Source organism: Cimex lectularius, unplaced genomic scaffold (assembly GCF_000648675.2).
Source record: "Cimex lectularius strain Harlan isolate CLEC.00 unplaced genomic scaffold, Clec_2.1 scaffold219, whole genome shotgun sequence".
Lineage (NCBI taxonomy): Eukaryota > Metazoa > Arthropoda > Insecta > Hemiptera > Cimicidae > Cimex > Cimex lectularius.
In genome coordinates, this window is record NW_019392873.1 from 667,295 (window position 1) to 687,033 (window position 19,739).

The following is a 19,739-nucleotide window of genomic DNA, read 5'->3' on the forward strand; positions in this document are numbered from 1 at the left end:
ATAATGATGAATAATGATAATGATGGCTGAAATGTTCATTTCCTGAGACTGCTCGTTGTCTGTGCTTTCTGTTCCTCCTTGCAGTCCTTTGGTTCGCGTGCTCAGACGTTACTTGGTGTTGTATCTGACAGTCCACTTTTAATCGAAGTCGATTTAATTAACGCATTCTTCCAAAATTATTTTAAGCAGGTCCTACCGACTGCACCAGTTACGATCACCATGCTAGAAGTTTTTAAGTTTGAAAAAAAAACTTTATTTTCTAAATAATAGAAATGTAATAAAATAATAGGATGGGGCGAGCAACAGTGCAATGGTCAGAGCGAAGAGTGGGAATAGGATTCAATCTTAGAGCTCAGCTTCGCTACGTTTTTATAATTTAATCTTATTGACAAAAAACTCTTGGCCCAGCTAAGCCTTTACAATGTTATCTTATTGTGTTACGATTAAAACATATTTATAACATTTATAGCACGTAGATAGTTGAATATGCGTTTGAATTTTTTTATGAACATGTGTAAACAATTTACAAAAGAAACAAGCTCGTTGTTCAGTTCTTCCCGATCAAATGATTTGTTACTTGTTTAGATTTGGATTTATATAGGCTCACATCCCCACATATACGTACATATATACAAACGTGTACAGAGCTGAGCCTATTGGGTTTTCGTAGACCCCCGGCGATTCCAGCTTTTGCTATTACTAGTAGCCGACAGATTCGAGAATCACCCACCCCGGGTGTTGGCAGTCCGGAGGCAGACCTCATTCTTAACCGTCCAGTCACCGCGGTTGGGCTCCGGGGGATGGTGCTGTCAACATCTAAGTTAATTCAGCACCCAACGATGCAGTTCCATACTCACGTTCACTCTTAAATGCATTCACTTCTATCTACATACCATTTCGGGCTGAAGAATAGGCCATACAACCATACACCAAGATCTAGCAGGGCAGCGTGTCAAATATTTTCAGGAGGGTCTCCCTGTCCGCTCCCCACATGAAGACTTAGTGACCGATGAACTTTAATGATGTTATTATTTTCCTTCCCTTCACCTCGAAGGCCTGAACCCTTCAATGTGAGGCTGTCATCTAAGCTTTTGATCAAACGTGAGGCCGAGGAGCCTCACCGACTCTATGTACCTTATCGCAGCGCATCTCGGGCATAGCTGCGGAACGCTTTCGGCCCTCCTCAGCCTGCAAAGTACATTCGGATTTCGACGCTGAGAAGGCGAATCCAGTTTCCTCGGCTCTTCCAGACACAGCGTTTATCGCTGATTCCATTACCCCTTCGACCTCTGCTCGGTCTTTCCCCGAAAGGGAAAAGCAGATGTCAATACTGTAATCGTGCGATTGGTCAGGGGACACCCTCCGCGATACCGTTCACTGCGATCAAGAAAAGTGTAACGCTTATCACTGAACCCTGAGGGACTGTATTCACTTGAACAAACTCCCTGGAGATCACGAACCCCAATCTGACACGGAATCTTCGGTTCCTCCAGAAAGCCTCCAGGAACCGGGGTAATTTGTCCCTAAATCCGTTATCCCAACATTTCCGAAGTATCCCAAATCTCGACGTCGTATCATACGCTTTCTCGAGGTCAAAGAAATCAATCAGAGCGTGCTCTAAACGTATTCTGAATATCACTCTCGAAAAGGAAGCATGAACGACTACGGAACGATGCGTATGGAATCTGGCTTGATAATAGCCGTAAAACCCTTTTGTCAATCGTTTATCATGGACTCCAGGAGTTTACTCAGGCAGGTAGTCAGGGACATTGGTCTGTAACTCGTGGCCAGATTCGGATCCTTGCCAATCTCAAGGGATGGAATGACCAGAATCACAAGCCAACGTCGGGATAGGAGCCCGTATTCCATATGTTGTTAAAGAATTCCAACAGGCAATGCTTCGCAGCATTTCATATGGTATACCATTGTACCCTGCAACTTGAATTCCGGATGCGCCCCAACGCGGGGATTCCAACTCTCCTAAAGTAGTCAAACACAGCGGTTGACATTGCAGTCTTCCTGGGATAAACTTTACGGATCACAACTTTATGTCCCAGATTCTGAACCAACCATAAAAATCCAAGGTGAAGTTCCAAAACAAGCTACTGTGAAAGGAGCAGTAAAATTGTGAATAAGGCACGTGCAAAATATATTCTGCATATTGTGGATATTTTTCAGCAAACACATCGCAAAACTTCAGAACAGTAATTAGTTTTCCCATGAGCTCTGTCTCTATAGGCGAAGGACTGCAATATTTTATTCTGGAACCGGAAAGATTTCCGTTACTGCTCTCCCTAAAAATCACAATATTACTTGGCTTTTGGTTCTTTATGGGGACCCTGAATTGTTTCTGGCTCCAATTAAAATCCATTATTGGCGTCTTAATGGCAAGATTCAGTGTTTTCCGTCAACATAAATTGTCTTAAGTGTCAAACCACGCCACAAGCATTTCCATATGTTGAATGGCATTTGCCCTTATATCGCATTCAGCCGCCACATCCTTTTCTGCATTGCGATTATTGTGAGCCCGTTTATTTTAAACGTGTACTTCATTGGAGAGCAACACCAATTAAAGCTTACATCACCATATTTGTCTGTAGATCACCAAGGCTATCACATTTAGAGAACCGATCTAATCGCTAAAAAACTTGTACAAAGAGATCGAACCTCACCGAATTAAAAAAATTGTGCTTCTTCAGGAGCAAGAATCTCGTTGTACTAATTCCTCCTCGATCGCCGCATTTCTGGAGTTTGTGGGAGGCTACAGTTAAGTCATCTACATTCACCTTAAGTGAAATTTACGCACACACATTTGAATGATGAACTAGAAACATTTTTAATATTGGTAGAGAATTGGGTTAATTCCACTTCCACTTATCAAATGATCCAAGCGACCTAAGCCCTCCCTCTCCTGCCCAATTTTGTACCCGTCATTTCCGTTCTACCTAAGGATGATCAGATTATTCCCCCCTCCGTCGATGGCAAGCGTTCAAGGGCTCTATAGAACCTTTTGGTAGGGATGGTCAATCGTATATTTAACATTCTTACAACAGAAGGATATTATGGAAAGGATCATCCTCAGTTACTCAGTTACTCCCCCTCTCCTTTCCCGGCAACTATGCCATACTATACAGGTAAGGTCTGTTCTGTCACAAATCACGGGGGCAAAACTAGCACAGGACGCGTCGTCAGATGTCAAATATCGCGGGCGTGTTGGCGGACACGGGGTTAAGAGCGAAAAGGTGGAGTGAAGCCTCCCCCTGGTACAGCTGAAAGTACACCACGTTTTTAGTTCAGAACAAATCGTAGTTCAGTATTCTTTGGTTCAGTTTCAGAACAATGTTTCATTTTCTGTAATTATCAGCTGTTGTTGCTCTCGAAGGGAAAGAGGCTTATAGCAGGTCTAGGAAGGAGAGGTGCAACGAGTGCGTACAATCAGTACAAAGAAATTGATAGATGTTAGACCTGTTTTATTCTAATATAAGAGAGCACGAGGACAAAGTTTTCACTTATTATTGAATCATCATAAGTGCAAGTAGGGAAAAACCCGGATTACCTTGGCGCCCGTTATTGCAACACAACAGCTGTAGGGCCGGCAATGTTTCTCACGTGCTACCGGCACACCTATGTATCCTATCACCTACGCCTGCCTACGTTACCTCTAACTGACCGGGCCAAGCGAGTAATGTGACGATTTCAATTAAGCTTTAAACCCTCAGAGTGCCGGTGTTTTTGAAAAAAGTTCATTTGTAAGTATGTCGGGTTCGAATGCAGGGCCGCTGGATTCGAACACAAGATCTTTAACTTACAGTGATGAGCGCCGTGTCAACGCTTAAACCTTTGTGGCTAACCCCCCCCCCATTAAGCTTTAGTTAAAGCACTTACTTCTTTGTTGTTAGTTTTCCTTAATTATTTACCTCAAAAATGCATATTTTGTTTTGAGTTGCCTACTAACGTTAAATTTTTCTAATGATAATGACTTGGCAAAATGAAGAGAACAGTATCTGATTAGTAAGTATTTATACCTAAAATCCTTGCTCCAGTCGACTCAGCAGGGCTGTTTGTATAGAAAACGAGCTTAAAATCAAGAAGCTGTAATAAACAATTTGTTTTTTGCGTTTATCTCGCTTATCTTGAGATTTACTTGCTTAATTCTTGGACCGACAGAAAGCAATAGGAACGAAAATATTCTTCTCAACAATCACCGCAATTAAAATTACGAATCGGACATACGCACAAATTTATTAATCAATGTTTGCAGCATATCCATGTGGATTGGGAAAGCAAACTTGCAGTCGGTTTAAGTCATGCTTTCGTTTTACAAAAGAGTGCGTAAGGATGGTAACTGACTAGTGCTTAAATAGCCAAGCCGAGCATACTGAAGGCACCAGAGAGGCTAAATTGGTGGACAGATGAAGGTATCATAGCATTGGCATAGCCATCGAAAAATTGGGGAACCCAAAAAAAAAAAAAAAATCCAACAGTAGTGTATCATATTCTCAAAAACTTAATTTCCATAGAAGAAAATAATATCCGGAGTAAAATCCATAAGGCTCAAGCACATATCTGCATTATAGGAAACGAAACAACAGATACTGTAGCTAATGCAGCAGGTAAAGACACCTGTTTAGATGCAGTATTTATATCAGCAACAAGGAGCTGTGTACTTTCATGTCGGCCAGGAAGAGTCAACTTCTTTGGGAAGAACACTGGCAAGAAAAGACGAGAGGATCAAAGACAAAATAGTTTTTCTCAACCGTACATAGTAGAATTGAAATTACCTTTAAGATTTAATTAAAGAGAAAAGTCTTTATGCCCGTGTCCTCAGCAGCAACTGCAGGCATGGGAACATAACTTATTTGAAATAGGTCATTTCACTGTCTTAACCACGAGGCCGCGAGAGAAGGATTCCTCAGAAAGGTGTCAGGGGAGGCGTGTGTCCGTTCAAATCGCATAGGCTGCTGACTGACCATTTAGACCAATTTGTCTACTTTGCGATGAATTTCGATTTAAATTTCTAAAATGAGTGATCATTTCTTGAACTCTCGGTCGTACTTTGAATATTGACCATGTAGCTGTACTCAATAATTCTGATATCTTGGTTTGTTTATCCTACTAATTTGTCACGATCGGAGTGCAACGTATTTTCATTGTTTCCTTCAAAAATATGGTTTTTAACCAGCATCTTTGTAATTGTTACAGGTCCGGCGGGGATTACGCATACATCCTGGTTGCGTTCGGCGACCTGGCTGCTTTTCTGCGTCTGTGGACCGCTCTGTGGGTAATTCGTCCGACGACGCAGGCAATCGTCGCTCTCACCTGCGCCCAATACGCCGTGAAGCCGTTTTTTCCCGATTGCGAACCACCGCAGATAGCCATCACCACACTCGCAGCAGTGGTTTTAAGTGAGTCATTTGACAAGATGATCGATACGCAGGGCAGGCGAAGATTATAAATTACTGTCACTTTCGTGTTTAATTGACCTATACATAGAAAACAATATCAATTCCAAAGACAGATTTTTTCTTTAAAAAAATAAAAACTTAAATAAATACATTTATGACTTTCAAGGAAATTGAGGTTGATCCTTATCGTGAATTCACTAATTTCATGGTCCGCTTGACCAATTAAAAATTGAACCAATTGAAAAATGGCAAAAAGGAGGGAAAACTCATAAGGTGGGGTTGAGATGGGAAGTTGATGTCCGAGTGGATCGAGGTCACGATAGCTCAAGTGGTAGAGCAGCGGCGTATCTAGCCGAAGATCGTGGGTTCGAATCCCGCTCATGCCATTACCTTTTTTCATCTCAACTAAAAACCTTAACTTATCCTGAATTTTTAATAGGGATATTACTTTGTACTGTGTAACATTTATGTAATATTTCATGTACAACATTTTGCTTGGACAAAAAGCGTTACCTTAACGTACGTTAGTGTAGGGCGTATGCAAAAATTGAAAGAGTGAGAGAGCGAGAGNCATGATCTTTATCGTACGCAAATATTTATAAAGACAGGCTGAAAGAGCGGGCGAGAAAGAGTGGGACGGAGGAAGGAAAAGAGAGAGAGAAAGAGAGAGAGAGGGAGAGAGAGTTTGAGAGTGAGAGACAGGGAGGGAGGGAGAAAAATAAGAATTATAACTTTTTTTATTGTACTCACTTTTCATCAAATTCTATGTAGGTTGTCCTAAGCAATAGAAATAATGTTCCCACTCAGAGTTAGATTTCAGTCGGGCAAACAAGCTATTGTACAACGTGGTTAGTTGTACGCTCTTTACTCACCACAATTCGTGTGCAGCGTGGCTTTTGATGAGCGCGACAAATTACAAAAAGTTGCAAGTAGTGAAAAAAATGCAACACGAAATACAAAAATTGATGACCCACACAATAATAATACTATTTTTGGAATTAAGGATTTCGTGGCTTTATCTACAATAAGTTTCAAAAGCACATGTGAAAGTGACTTGGTTAGCAGGCATAAGAACCCATATCAGAACGGAAAATTCATAAAACAATTGGGAATGACGTATAACTAAAGGGGAAAGAAAAAAAATCTTCTACTATCAATTTTGAGTTTTTTCTTGAGGATGGGCTTTTATTTGCAATTTTTCCGCGTAAGCTGAATCAGTTTTGTTTCGGTTCTTGTCGTTTTTTAATTTTAATTATACCTATGTGAATGTAGTTTTTTAATCTTTATGTAAGGTATTAGTTGAGATAAAAAAGTCAGTGTCACGAGCGGGATTCGAACCCACGACCCTCGGCTAAATACGCCGCTGCTCTACCACTTGAGCTATCGTGACTTCGATCCACTCGGACACCTACTTCCCATCTCAACCCCACCTTTTGAATTTTCTCTCTTTTTTAGCCATTTTCCAACCAATGCCTTATCTAAAGATTAATTGAAAAACGTTATTCGGTCAATCGAACCACGAATTAATGAATTTATAGTTTTCTTAAACTGAAATCACATGTGTACAGATGTACATGAAAGATGTACTATAAATGGTAATATCTAAATTATCTATCTATGTAGTTGTCCTTGTAAATAGGTTTTGTAATTTATTTAATTTTATCTTTCACATCATGCACCTACATTATTTAATTTTAACACGATTTTTTAGTTGTCGATTATCGTACCTCCAACTAAACAATAGTTTCAACAATTTTATTTACATAAGTAAAACACCAATAACAATTAAATGTAATACATTAATTGCTTTATATATATCAATTCAACTCTGCACAACATGTGCACACCTGCACATATAAATATAGAACCGAACTTAAGACTTCTTATTTCAGCCCCCAACACATGGTATTTTTCTTGTCAATTTTTTTGCTTTGTTTTTTGATAAAACTGGTATTTAATTTTAATCTAGTTTTTAATTATTTTAACTTCAAGTTATGTTTGTTGTTTTAAATTTGAGTTGTATGATCGACTATTTGCTTAAATAAACTATTTTTCTTCTTATTCTACTATTCAAATCTTTCGAGAAAAAGAAAATCTATTAACTACGTCCTTGTCTAACCGGACTTTCGATAAAATATCTTGAACATGTTTAATTTTTACATTAATAAACTTATTAAAAAATTTACCTTATCCATTTTGCCAACGGTAACAATTAATTGTAACTATGGTATGCATCTGTCTAACTTTACTTTTTTACAGATAATTTAGATAAAGTTTACATTAAAATAAAAATAATAATAATTCATTATTTTCTCGTTTAACAATAGTCACATTGTGTCGTACGAAAAGTGAAGTTAGGTCTACGAAAACCGGTATGTAAAATATCTCCAACTTCGTACCGTTCTCACTTATCGAACAAGATAAAACAGTCTTTTAAATATTGCAGGATGCACGATAATGAATCTATTTCTTCCAGATGTCGGGCCTACAATGAATCATCTTTCTCTTTGTATAATAGATAACATAAAACTTCTTGATGATAACTTACAAAGGTGCCTCGAAACGTAAAAGTGATGTTGATTTCTTTAAAATTATTAATTACGCTTTTAGAGGAAAGCCTGCCAAAATTAAGTTTTACGATTGCATATAATATGAAAAACTTAAAAAACAGCATAATATGCAATATAGCAATAAGCAATACATAAACATTTGAGAGAACGAAAGTGATAATAAACATACAGGCAGACAGACTGAGATAGTGAGTTCCCCCTTCAGTAGTTATATCTCTTAATGGCTACAGAATTATAATATTACATGTAATAGAAAACAAAATAAATATTATTAATAATGTGAGGTGATTAGTGACCGTTAATCGATAATTATTCAGAAATCGTGAGATGCGGTCTGGTGTGATGTAGGTTTCTAGAAATACTTTGATTGATTATAAAAAATATATTTTGCATTGTATAAATTCACTTTTCCACATCCTAAATGTATGTTTTAAATGTAAACAATGTTTGTAAATCACAGGCCCTGAAGATGATCTCAATAAAGATCGAAACGTTGGCACGATAAAGAAAATGTTTTTCTGAAACCTACATCACACCAGACCGCATCTCACGATTTCTGAATAATTATTATTAATAATAATATATTTTTATTTGCAAGGATGCACATTACATATAAATTTATAACAAAAAATAATATTTTGGTACATCCCTGCCTGCTGTCAAAAAGCAAAGCTTGTACTAGACAGCAGGAGTTTTTGGAGATCATCAGAGAAATAAACATAATATATATTTTCAAAATGAAAAACAAACAAATAAAACAAGCATAATACTGAATAAACTTGTAGCATGAAAAAAATTAAATCTTAAAGCTTTAAAATATCTTAACTACAATTTAAAATTTTTGAATTTAATTGAAGTTGAACACACATGAACATTTAAGAAAGATTTGGTATAGATTCGTTACGGTTTGCGTAAAATAATTTTAAGAAGTGAGTTTATAATTACATCCAGAGTCTTAGTGTAGCATTCATTAGTACCTCCCCAGGAAACAATACCATAGACTATTATGGATTGTGCAATAGAAAAATATATTGCCCTTAAGAGTTCAATTTTCATAAAGTTACGTAAAATTCTAAGTTTATAAAAGAGCTTTGTCAGACGGGATCCCAAAAAAATCAATGTGTAAATTAAATCTCAAATTCGAGTCCAAAGATATCTAACACTATAAGCAAAATGGTTAGGCAAGCAAGGACACACTTCATTACCATCACAAGCATGAAAAGCAAATTTTAAATTATTAGTATTTATTTTCTTTGTCAATGAAAAGAGTAATACATTACATTTTTTATGTTAAAAAGTAGAAAGTTTGAGTTTAATCAAAAATTAATTATTTTCATATCATTATTTATAGTTTTAGTTAAATTAATTAAATTATCCCCTGAGGAAATGATACGAGTATCGTCTGCATAACCAAATATTTTTCCAAAGAATTTAATTTAAAAAAATCAATAATATATAAAAGAAACAAAATTGTGCCTAAGACTGTACCTTGTGGTACTCCCGATCCAACGCGTGAAGAAGAACTATAAACTGTTCCAATCTTTGTGACTAGAGTTAGTAGTATTACATCCTTTTTTATGTGGGGGACAATTAAAATTAAACAATTAAATATTAATTAGTGAGAGGATCGAATCACGATAGCTCAAGTGGTAGAGCAGCGGAGTATTTAGCCGAAGGTCGTGGGTTCGAATCCCGCTCGTGACACTGACTTTTTTATCTCAACCAGTACCTTACCAATAAAGATTTATTAATTGATTGAAAGAACTAACTTGGTCAATTGACCACGAAAACGTAATTGGAATGAATATATTTGCGCGAATAAATATAAGTGCATTCCTAAATAGTTACTGTGTGAAATAAAGAGAGGTAAGATAGACCGACAGACAGTGAGAGAGATACAGACATATAAAAGATGCACAAACTGGGAATGGGAAACACCACGTCAATTTGTTGTTAATTTTTTTTTTACGAGGGTTCGCAACAGCAGAGGTTATATCAACCCTCGTGGTGCCGGTGTTTTTGAAAAAAAGGGCCGCTGGATTCGAACCCGGGACCTTTACCTTTAGCGCCGTGTCAACGCCTAAACCGTTGCGGCCACCGACGCCCCCTTGTTAACGTATTGTCAAAAATATTATTTGCGTTAACAATACACTCTAGATTTGAACAGATAAATTGAAAGAGAGTGTCAGAAGTTTTATTCTAGGAAATAATTAGGGGATTGCTACATTTTTGACTTTAAAATAAACAATATTCCAGAATTGCTATATCAGCTTGTTCTGGTTGCGTGTTCATCCTAATGCAAACCTCAGCTAATATAAACAATTTTACAATTTTGTAAATTTACACGTTCAAGCGTACGATTTATTCATTTATTTATTTATTTTACAGGTTTCTTAATGGCCGTCAACTGCATGAGTGTGAGGGGTGCCATGGCCGTGCAGAACGTGTTCACCGCGGCGAAATTATTGGCTCTCCTACTGATCATTATAGCCGGCCTATACCATATAGCAACAGGTAATTGGTCACAGTTTTGTTTATTAAAAATGCTTTCACCCAAAACTTACGTTAAACATGGACATGTTTTAGAACTATATATATTCACTATTTACACAATTCGGTGGTACTCGCTCAATAATACTTTTACTTGAGGCAATAAAGAAGAGACAATGTCATTAATTAAAAGATGCACTTATTCACTGCTACTGGATAAGAGAACTGAATATTATGTAATCGGTTGCAGGACATCTCACCTATTTGGCCAATCCTTGGGAAGGCAATTATTCGGTGACCTCCATTTCGAAAGCTCTCTACTACGGGCTTTTCGCATTTGGGGGATGGAACTATCTAAATTTCGTCACGGAAGAACTTCAAGACCCATACAAGTTAGTATTTTTATTAATTCGAATTAATGGGGAATCACTTACGATTAGGCCGTTTTAAAACTTATTTCGGCTTGCCCTTTAGATGTACGGTAGATTCTAGGCAGAAATCTATTAATACTTAGGTGAAAATAAATTCTTCAGCTCTCAGCCGTAACGGGCCGTCTTATTCGGTATGAAATGTAATGCGCCTTGGACAGTTTATGAGAGGATATCTTCACCGTGTTGATATTATTTGGTGAAGGCTTTTCGTATGAAAGACGGCTAATTGCGATGTTGGTGTAACAACTCAATTTGCCGGCGAGATCCCAAACCGTGCATTGGTCATAATTGCGTTCCCGCTTCGATTACAATTGAATTTTCATAAATAGATCTTGAACGCAACTTGCTTCTAATAAAAATTTCAATAGAAATACTGAGACGAGAAAAGACAGCAAGCTGGCACAATTACGCAAAAAACAAACACTTTGAGTGAGTACAAATACTTTGATTGAATCTAAAATTTTCGAACATTGTATAAATTCATTTTTTTATCTACAATTTTTTTGCATTGTATAAATTCATTTTTTTATCTAAAATTTTCTAGCATTGTATAAATCCTTTTTTTTTCACATCCTACATGTAATTGTAAAATTTAAACAATCCCAGGACCTGAAGATGATCTCAATAAAGATCGAAACGTTGGCACGATAAAGAAAATGTTTTTCTAAAACCTAAGTCACACCAGACCGCATCTCACTATCTCCGAATAATAAACTAACGGTCACTAATCACCACACATTTCTAAATAAGAAATACAATAAAAAATATGCTTTACTAGCTGTCTTGGTCAAATGAGAAACGTGACAGAAAGCTTCAAAGCTCCCATTTATTCCTATTATAAAACAAAAACTCAAACAGGTCATTACATCGACAACGGAGAAAGCATCAACATCCTCCGTTCCAAGGTTTTTGTCCCAATTCACACTGAAGACCTTTGTTTTCAATGCATTAACAGATGTAAAACGGAGAGCTGGTGTGTTAAGAGTTGGTAGCCATCCATATATGTATAATATTTTGTCAAATCCCACAAATAAGAATAATTTTTCTGTTATTATAATAAATAAAGTTAAATATGTTCTGTATTATTTTCTTAAAATAATAATCTGCAGTTTGGCAGTTTTCAATTATCAACCAGCAGGCCCCAACAAGAAATCTCGAAATTTTAATGTATTTATATCATATAGAAAACATTCAAGTTTTGTAATTACGGTCAATCAGTCAGAACAGATATAGCTTAACTTTCCGATTGTTTCTTTGGGACGTTTCTCTTCCGGGGCCCCAATCCCAACGGCATTCGCTAAGGATAAAAGACAAGAGAAAAATACAGGGAAAAGAAAAGCCGTTGACTTCTGTGAAAAACGAGAATCTCTCCGTTAGAACCAACAAACGTTCATTTCCAAGTCGATGTATTATGTATGTCAATGACTCTTATCCGAACGCTTTCTACGGTGCGACTCTTATTAACTGAAAGCAATCGCGTAAAAAGGCAATCTCAAGTATGTATTCTAAACTTTATGAATTTTCACTAATTTCGTGGTCCGCTTGACCAAATAATGTATTACAATTAATTAAGGTTTTTAGTTGAGATAAAAAAGGTCATTTGTCGTCGAGAATCCAACCCGATTACACAACATTTGAAAAATGGCAAAAAGGAGGAAAAATTCAAAAGGTGCGGTTGAGATGGGAAGTTGGTGTCCGAGTGGATCGAGGTCACGATAGCTCAAGTGGTAGAGCAGCGGCGTATCAAGCCGAAGATCGTGGGTTCGAATCCCGCTCGTGCCATTGACTTTTTTATCTCAACTAAAAACCTTAATTAATTGTAATATATTAATTGGTCAAGCGGACCACGAAATTAGTGAATTTAATGATTTAAAATGAAGTATACTTCACTAAAGCTCTCCGTGGCCATTTCATTTGTCGTCGAGAATCCAATCCGATTACACGACATTTGAAAAATGGCAAAAAGGAGGGAAAATTCAAAAGGTGGGGTTGAGATGGGAAGTTGGTATCCCAGTGGATCGAGGTCACGATAGCTCAAGTGGTAGAGCAGCGGCGTATCAAGCCGAAGATCGTGGGTTCGAATCCCGCTCGTGCCATTTACTTTTTTATCTCAACTAAAACCCTTAATTAATTTTAATGAATTTTGCAATACGTCCTGTAAGGACTTATAAGGAAATTTCTGATACACTAATTTTGTGTTTTTGATGGTTCCTACTACAGTTGTACCTACCTATCCATATCAGTAGTTGTTACTTTCTATTTTATAACAAAAATGCAGTTGTTAGTTGTATTTATGAATTTAAAACGTGATCATTATTTCAAAATTATTATTAATCCATTTATGTTTAGTGGTCAAATTGACCAAATTACGTATTTCAATTGTACATGACACTAACTTTTTCATCTCAACCAAGACCTTACATAAAAAGAATAATTAATTTAAATTATTATTAATCTACAACTGCATCAATTTAGGCAATAAACAGGATACTTGAACAACAATATTGTTTAACGTGAATGTGACCCACCTATCATGATGACCTCATTTGGATTACACCGACAAAGAAATGTAATTGGACGTTTAGTTTGAAAGCCCAAGTTTATTTTTTTATTTCTTCTTCCCCGCAAGAACTAGAAGAACGGTAACACGGACGGAAAACAACTTTCAATCCTGACTTGATCTGAAATTTTAAGGGTGCTCCTTCTGTCTATCTCATCAAATAAACTAATTAATCTTTTAAAAGTAGGCTTTTCCAACATTATTTAATTTCGTAATGTCCAGATTTCCGGGCAGTACATAAGCTTATAGTAATTGCCTTTAGTCTTTTCCTACATGCCCAAGAGTTAATCTTAGTTTTGCGTGGGGGTATATCAGCAAATTCAAAAGGAAAGAGACTTGGAGAGAAGTGGCATGGGTGTAGTTGTGAGAAAGCACTCGTTTAAAAATACACACCTTTTTCGACAGGGTTTCCCTCTTTTCTTGTTTCTCTTGCAGAAGAGCAAGCACAAGAAATGCTCCTGCTTCCTCGGGGTCTAATATCGTACTGACCTACCGTTAGGAAGAAAAGACTATTCCACACGTTTCCTATTGTAAATCCAGCCAAGACCCACATTAACTAGTTAAGAGTGAACCAGGCAACTCAGATAATCAAAAATTACCTCGTGTGAAACTAGCATTTTCAGGGTCCACCATAAAATATGGCTTGAACTCGAATCGCGTCTGTCAGACCAAACTAAATTGCTCAAAAATGAATAGGGACGTGACCAATTTTGTATTTTGGTATTTATTGGGTTGTCCGGAAAATAATGCAGGATTTTGGTATTAAACAAAAAAAAAGAAACTAGTTATCAAAATAATTTCCCATACTCTCAATACATTTCTCCCAACGTGTTGGTAACTTATTAATTCCGTCTGAGTAGAATTCAGAATTTTTAGAATTGATAAAGTCAATAAATGCATTTTCCAGTTCCGTTTGATTTTTGAATATTATGTGTTGTAAGTAGTGGTCCAGGTGTCTAAAAAAATGGTAGTCAGTAGGCGAGAGGTCCGGAGAGTAGGGTGGGTGAGGCAAAGTTTCATAGCCAAGCTCCAATAATTTTTGTGACGTTACACGTGACACATGTGGTCGAGCGTTGTCATGCAACAAAATGGGCCCTTTCCGATTGACCAAAGAGGGCTTCATTACTGCCAATTTCTGATGCATGGTATTAATTTGGTTACAGTATGATTCAGCATTGATGGTTTCGCCAGGATTTAAGAAGCTGTAGTGTATTAAACCAAATGAAGCCCACCATACCGTAACCATTACCTTTTTTTGATGAGTTGGGGGCTTTGGAAAATGTATTGGAGCTTCTCCTTTGTCGAGCCACTGTCCAGAATCCACTTTTCGTCACATGTAACAATTCTGGCCAGAAATGGGTCATTTTTGTTTCGACAAAGAAGTGATGCACAAACATCAAAGCGCTGATTTTTTTGGCGATCGTTTAATGAGTGTGGAACCCAATTTTCGAGTTTTTTCACTTTTCCAATCGCCTTGAGGTGGTCAGCGACGGTCGTTTTACTGACTTTGAGTTGCTCTGCAAGTTCTCGAACAGTTGTTTTGGGGTTTTCTTCCACCACTGATCGCAGAACATCATCATTAAGAGAGGAAGGCCTTCCACGACCTTCTTCATCTTCAAGGCTGAAATCTCCCTCCCCAAATTTTTTAAACCACCTTTGCACAGTGCACTCATTAACACAACCCTCGCCCCAGACTTGGTTAATGTTTCTAGCCGTTTGGGCTCCGCTTCGGCCGAGTTTAAACTCGTAAAAGAAAATCGTACGAAATTCTCGCTTTGACATTATAAGGATGACTGAATTATTTCCAAGTAGCGGAATGCTACAGAGGTAAACAAACAATATCATTTGGAAGAGGATTAATAAGTGTTGACATTCATACAAATGAGTAATCCTGTAAACGTAAACAGAATATTTTATATAGATTTTTTTTAATGAAAACTTAAAATCCTGCATTATTTTCCGGACAACCCAATACTTTCACTAGTATTTGATTTTTTTTATTGTAAATTGCATTAAAAGTTACTAGAAATTTTTTATTGTTTTTACTGAAGGAAAATTAATCTTGAGTGGTAGATCAGCGGCGTATTTAGCCGAAAGTCGTGGTTTCGAATCCCGCTCGTGGCACTAGCTTTTTTATCCAAACCAATACCTTTCATAAAGATTAATTAATTGAAAAAAAAAAAAAAATACTGAATAAGGTTGTCACTAATTTCATAAGGACTTTCACTCCATGTTGTTGCAACGCTGCATTCAGTTATTGCAGGTCAACTGCCTGCAGATGATGATCGAAAAGCCTTCTCTGCAACGCCTCCCCCATGAGATTGAGGTTTGGAGACAATGGGGGAAGAGGCAGATGGGAAATTCCCAGGTTTTCAATGATGAACAACTCTGCCTCTATGACATTGTCATCCAGAAATCGAAAAACCCTGACAAGAGCTCCCTGGTTTGAGGGATAAATCCCTCGATAATTTCTTGGTCATAACGGACTGCACGAACTGGGCCATTGTTCGTAACCCCTATTCTCGGTAGACCCTTCGGCGCCTGCTATCACCCGATTATAGCGGTACTCGCTCAACGTTTGTCATTTTCTAAGTGTAAAGAAAATTTCAATATAAAATTTTTTTACATATTTTCTGCCAAACTGTAGCTTTTAGTTCATCCTCGAAATGATCACCCTATCGTGATCAGAAACAGTAGCTTATTAGAATAAGTACCGAAACCACAAAAAAGGGCACTTTTGAACGTCAAATTGGCATGAATTCTCTTTAAAAAAATGTCCTGCTTAACTTTATACGATTATTTTTACGGTAATGCTTATCGGGCTGAACGTGATTGTAGTTCTGTCCATCCTTGATAAAAGTCAGATCGTGTTTTTTCTTTTTCTCGTCTTGGGATCGTGTCTTGAGGAAGATTGGGCCAATCGAGCGGTTTGCCCGGGCTTCTACAGACAAGAAAATGCTTTTAGGGGTGACCCTCTTGTTTGATTTCCTTCACGAGTACTGCTGGAAATCGAATACCAGACCGTCATTAAATACCGGACGAGCACGTAGTCGGTAATTGCTGTAAATTATAGACCAACTATTTTACTAGTGGAGTTTTCTATGATCATTTGATTTTTTTCAAACAATTGGTATTCTTTTTTTTAATGGTGTGTCTCGAATAGGACGAAATTGGATGTCTCAGAGTTTCTGTAATGAAAGGGTTGTTCACATTTTAACAAAACCTGATTTACAGTGATATTGGCATGATTCAGCCCTTAAACCTTCTAATTACAATATTTGATAATTAATTCGAGAAATTAAAAAAAAATATTCCCTCTAATATTGCCCTAATTACTTAACTTTAAATTTTATAAGTAATATGGGTGCTCTATATCATAATACATATTATAATACATACTTGTTTACTTTTTGTGTTAAAGAAAAGTTAGTTAAAAAAATCGAGATAAAATTGACACCTTTATACAACACTTGTCCATCTCAATATTTACGTTTATCAAATTGATTACATGTAAGTTGGCCACAACTCGGTAAATTAACTGTAAGGTCAAATTAACAAAATGCACACTCGCCAACACCAGGCCCAATATTCTTCAGCCTATTCATCCTTTCCTGGTGTCTCCTTGTCTCTGAACTTTTTTCATCAATAAACCCCTTGCTTTTAGACTCCCATTTGTCTTTTGACTTTTCTTGATCTCGAGGCTCTCCTATTTAGTCCACTTTTCTGGCTTCATGACATCCTAGTCCATTCTACGCGTTTCTTCACTTTACTGGCTCTGACTCTTACTAGTCTCAACTGCTTTGATTTTACAAGCTAGCATGTAGCGAATAATGTTATAACCTTGCTTTAATTCTTATATTTTTCTTTTCTTTTATTATTTTTCTCTTAACAACGACCTCTGGCAGACAGATTGTGATCCATGCCTGTACTTTGCTAATAATCATTGTTATATTTGTAGAAATAAAAAGCATATATAAATAAAAAAATAAAATAAATGTTACTAGTATGTAGCACTTTGCAATCCTAGCATCATCCGAAATGTAAGTTCTCCAGATTTTGCTCCTTCAATCTAATTCATCAATTATTCTGTTACTCATTTATATTTACACGAATCATGGACAAGCATTCTTATTACATTGGATGTGATTAAATTTAAAAAAATTGTAGAATTTTTTCAGTCAAATCCCACAAAAATTCGGCTTAGGAAGTTTTAGATTACTCAGCTTGCATATAATTAACTCTACTTAGAATTATGTTATGCACCGTAAGACCAAAACTGGTCATGGTGAACAGGTCATAAAGAGGCTGGCTCCTATATTATTTATCGAGAATTATGCTTGACAATTGATTAAAATAATGAATTAACAATTACTCAATTAAATAATTGATATTAAAAAAAAAATTAAACATGAATTTTTTTAAAGGGGAAAATTGATTTTATATAGAGCACACCACAATGTACCACTGTATTCTGATTGCTCAAGTAAAGATATTGCACTGTCATTGCAAAGATTTGGACAAATAATGATTTTTGTTGTACTTTTCAGAAATCTGCCAAGGGCAATTTGGATTGCATTGCCATTAGTTACTTTGATGTATGTCGCAGCCAATTTGGCATACTTTGCAGTTCTACCTCCAGCAGACATGACCTCTCCTTCGGTAGCTGCTGTGAGTAATTTGAACAAGAAAGAAGTGTATTACATATTTTGTTAGATAATTTGTAAAATTCTAAATCTCTATTGGAAAACTGATAATGGCGGGAGTTTGTGCAGCATAGACATTATTAGTGGATTAAATAAGAGTTTGGGGGAGCAACGAACGTTTATATTGGACATTTTGAAATTAAAAAATTAGAAAGCTCTACAGTAGACTCTCGTTATCCACAGGATACATACAAAGCATCAGATAACGAGAACTGCACATAATAGGAAACACCATGTTTTTCAGGCTTTGAAGCGTTTTCTACAACCTGAGTACCAATCAGACAATTTCTGTAGAGTGCCTTATGTTATGTATGATCTTATATACACATATTTCAGGGCTTTTTCAATAAGAAAAACAATGCAACAGTATATGAGTTATAGTGCAGATAACGAGAGTCTACTCTACATCCTAAATTGTGTCTGACAAATTGGTAATTTTGTATTTTACTATGAAGACCCTTGCCTAGATGTGCAATCCTCCATTTCCAGAAAGTGTCTGTGTGTGTTCAATGACACACAGAAGTATTATGACTAATGATTCTGAACATAATTTGTCTTCTTGTATAGCAATTGCTATGCATAATTATTTTCAATTGCATAATTTAACAATACTTTTGTTTGTTGACAATCCAACATTAATTGCTTAATTATTTACATTGCATACGCTATTAAATTATTTGTCTTTATGTATTACTATGTACATATATGTTTTAGTTGGACCTACTACCAAATTAATTATTATTTACTATTTTTTAAAGCTAAGTACGGTTGAGTCGAAAAATTAGTGTCACAAGCAGGACTCGAACCCACCCTTTTGGATGTCGTGGGTTTCAGTCCTGGTTGTGACACTAATTTCTTTCTTAAATGATGTTTGTACTTTCAGACTTTTGGGGAGAAAATGTTTGGTAACCTGTCCATCTGTGTGCCTATATTTGTAGTGCTGTCCACTTTTGGCGGTGTGAACGGCATTTTGTTCACATCAGCCAGACTTTTTGTCACTGGGGCCCAGGAAGGCCACTTGCCATCTTTTTTCAGCTATATTCATGTTCAAAAGTGCACACCTATCCCATCGCTTCTTTTCACTGTAAGAATACGATTGAAATGTATTTTATTTGATCGATCTCTTAATTTTTTGTTTTATTCAGGGTGTTACTTCGATAGCGATGGCGTATTGGGGTGATGTCTTCCTTCTAATTTTCTATGTCAGCCATTTACACTGGCTCTCGGTCGGAGCATGCATCCTTGCTCTCCTCTATCTGCGTAAAACGCAGCCTGATCTTCCTAGGCCTATAAAAGTTAATCTAGCTCTTCCGATTATTTTCCTCGCCTGCTGCATTTTCCTAGCGATTGTTCCTGCTATTGAGGAACCACTACAAACATGTAAGTTGTAATATTTGTTATTAACCTCAGAAGTTGCTGCATTTTGTAGATATTTACTTCTACTATTAAATTAAAAAAAAAAAAAAAAGAAGTGTAGATCTGTTATATTGGTGAAACAGTCAACTGTTAAGTGTAATAAGTTTTTATCGACTTACTAAAGTTGACTTATTGAGATTGATGTTTAAAATTAAAAAAGGAAC

At 36.6% G+C, this 19,739-nt stretch overlaps 1 protein-coding gene across 2 annotated transcripts in view; it reads left to right on the forward strand.

Annotated features, from left to right (window-relative positions):
* The window catches only part of LOC106667916 (large neutral amino acids transporter small subunit 1), a 34,353-nt gene that overhangs the window by 13,757 nt on the left and 857 nt on the right, over window positions 1-19,739 (forward strand). Inside the window, exons 2-7 of one of the 2 annotated variants that reach the window (XM_014396191.2) lie at window positions 5,203-5,405; window positions 10,364-10,489; window positions 10,716-10,857; window positions 18,004-18,124; window positions 19,043-19,243; window positions 19,305-19,539. In XM_014396191.2, coding sequence (XP_014251677.1) covers window positions 5,203-5,405; window positions 10,364-10,489; window positions 10,716-10,857; window positions 18,004-18,124; window positions 19,043-19,243; window positions 19,305-19,539 — 1,028 coding nt within the window. The remainder of the gene's footprint in view (window positions 1-5,202; window positions 5,406-10,363; window positions 10,490-10,715; window positions 10,858-18,003; window positions 18,125-19,042; window positions 19,244-19,304; window positions 19,540-19,739) is intronic. The other variant, XM_024228908.1, reaches the window with a different exon arrangement.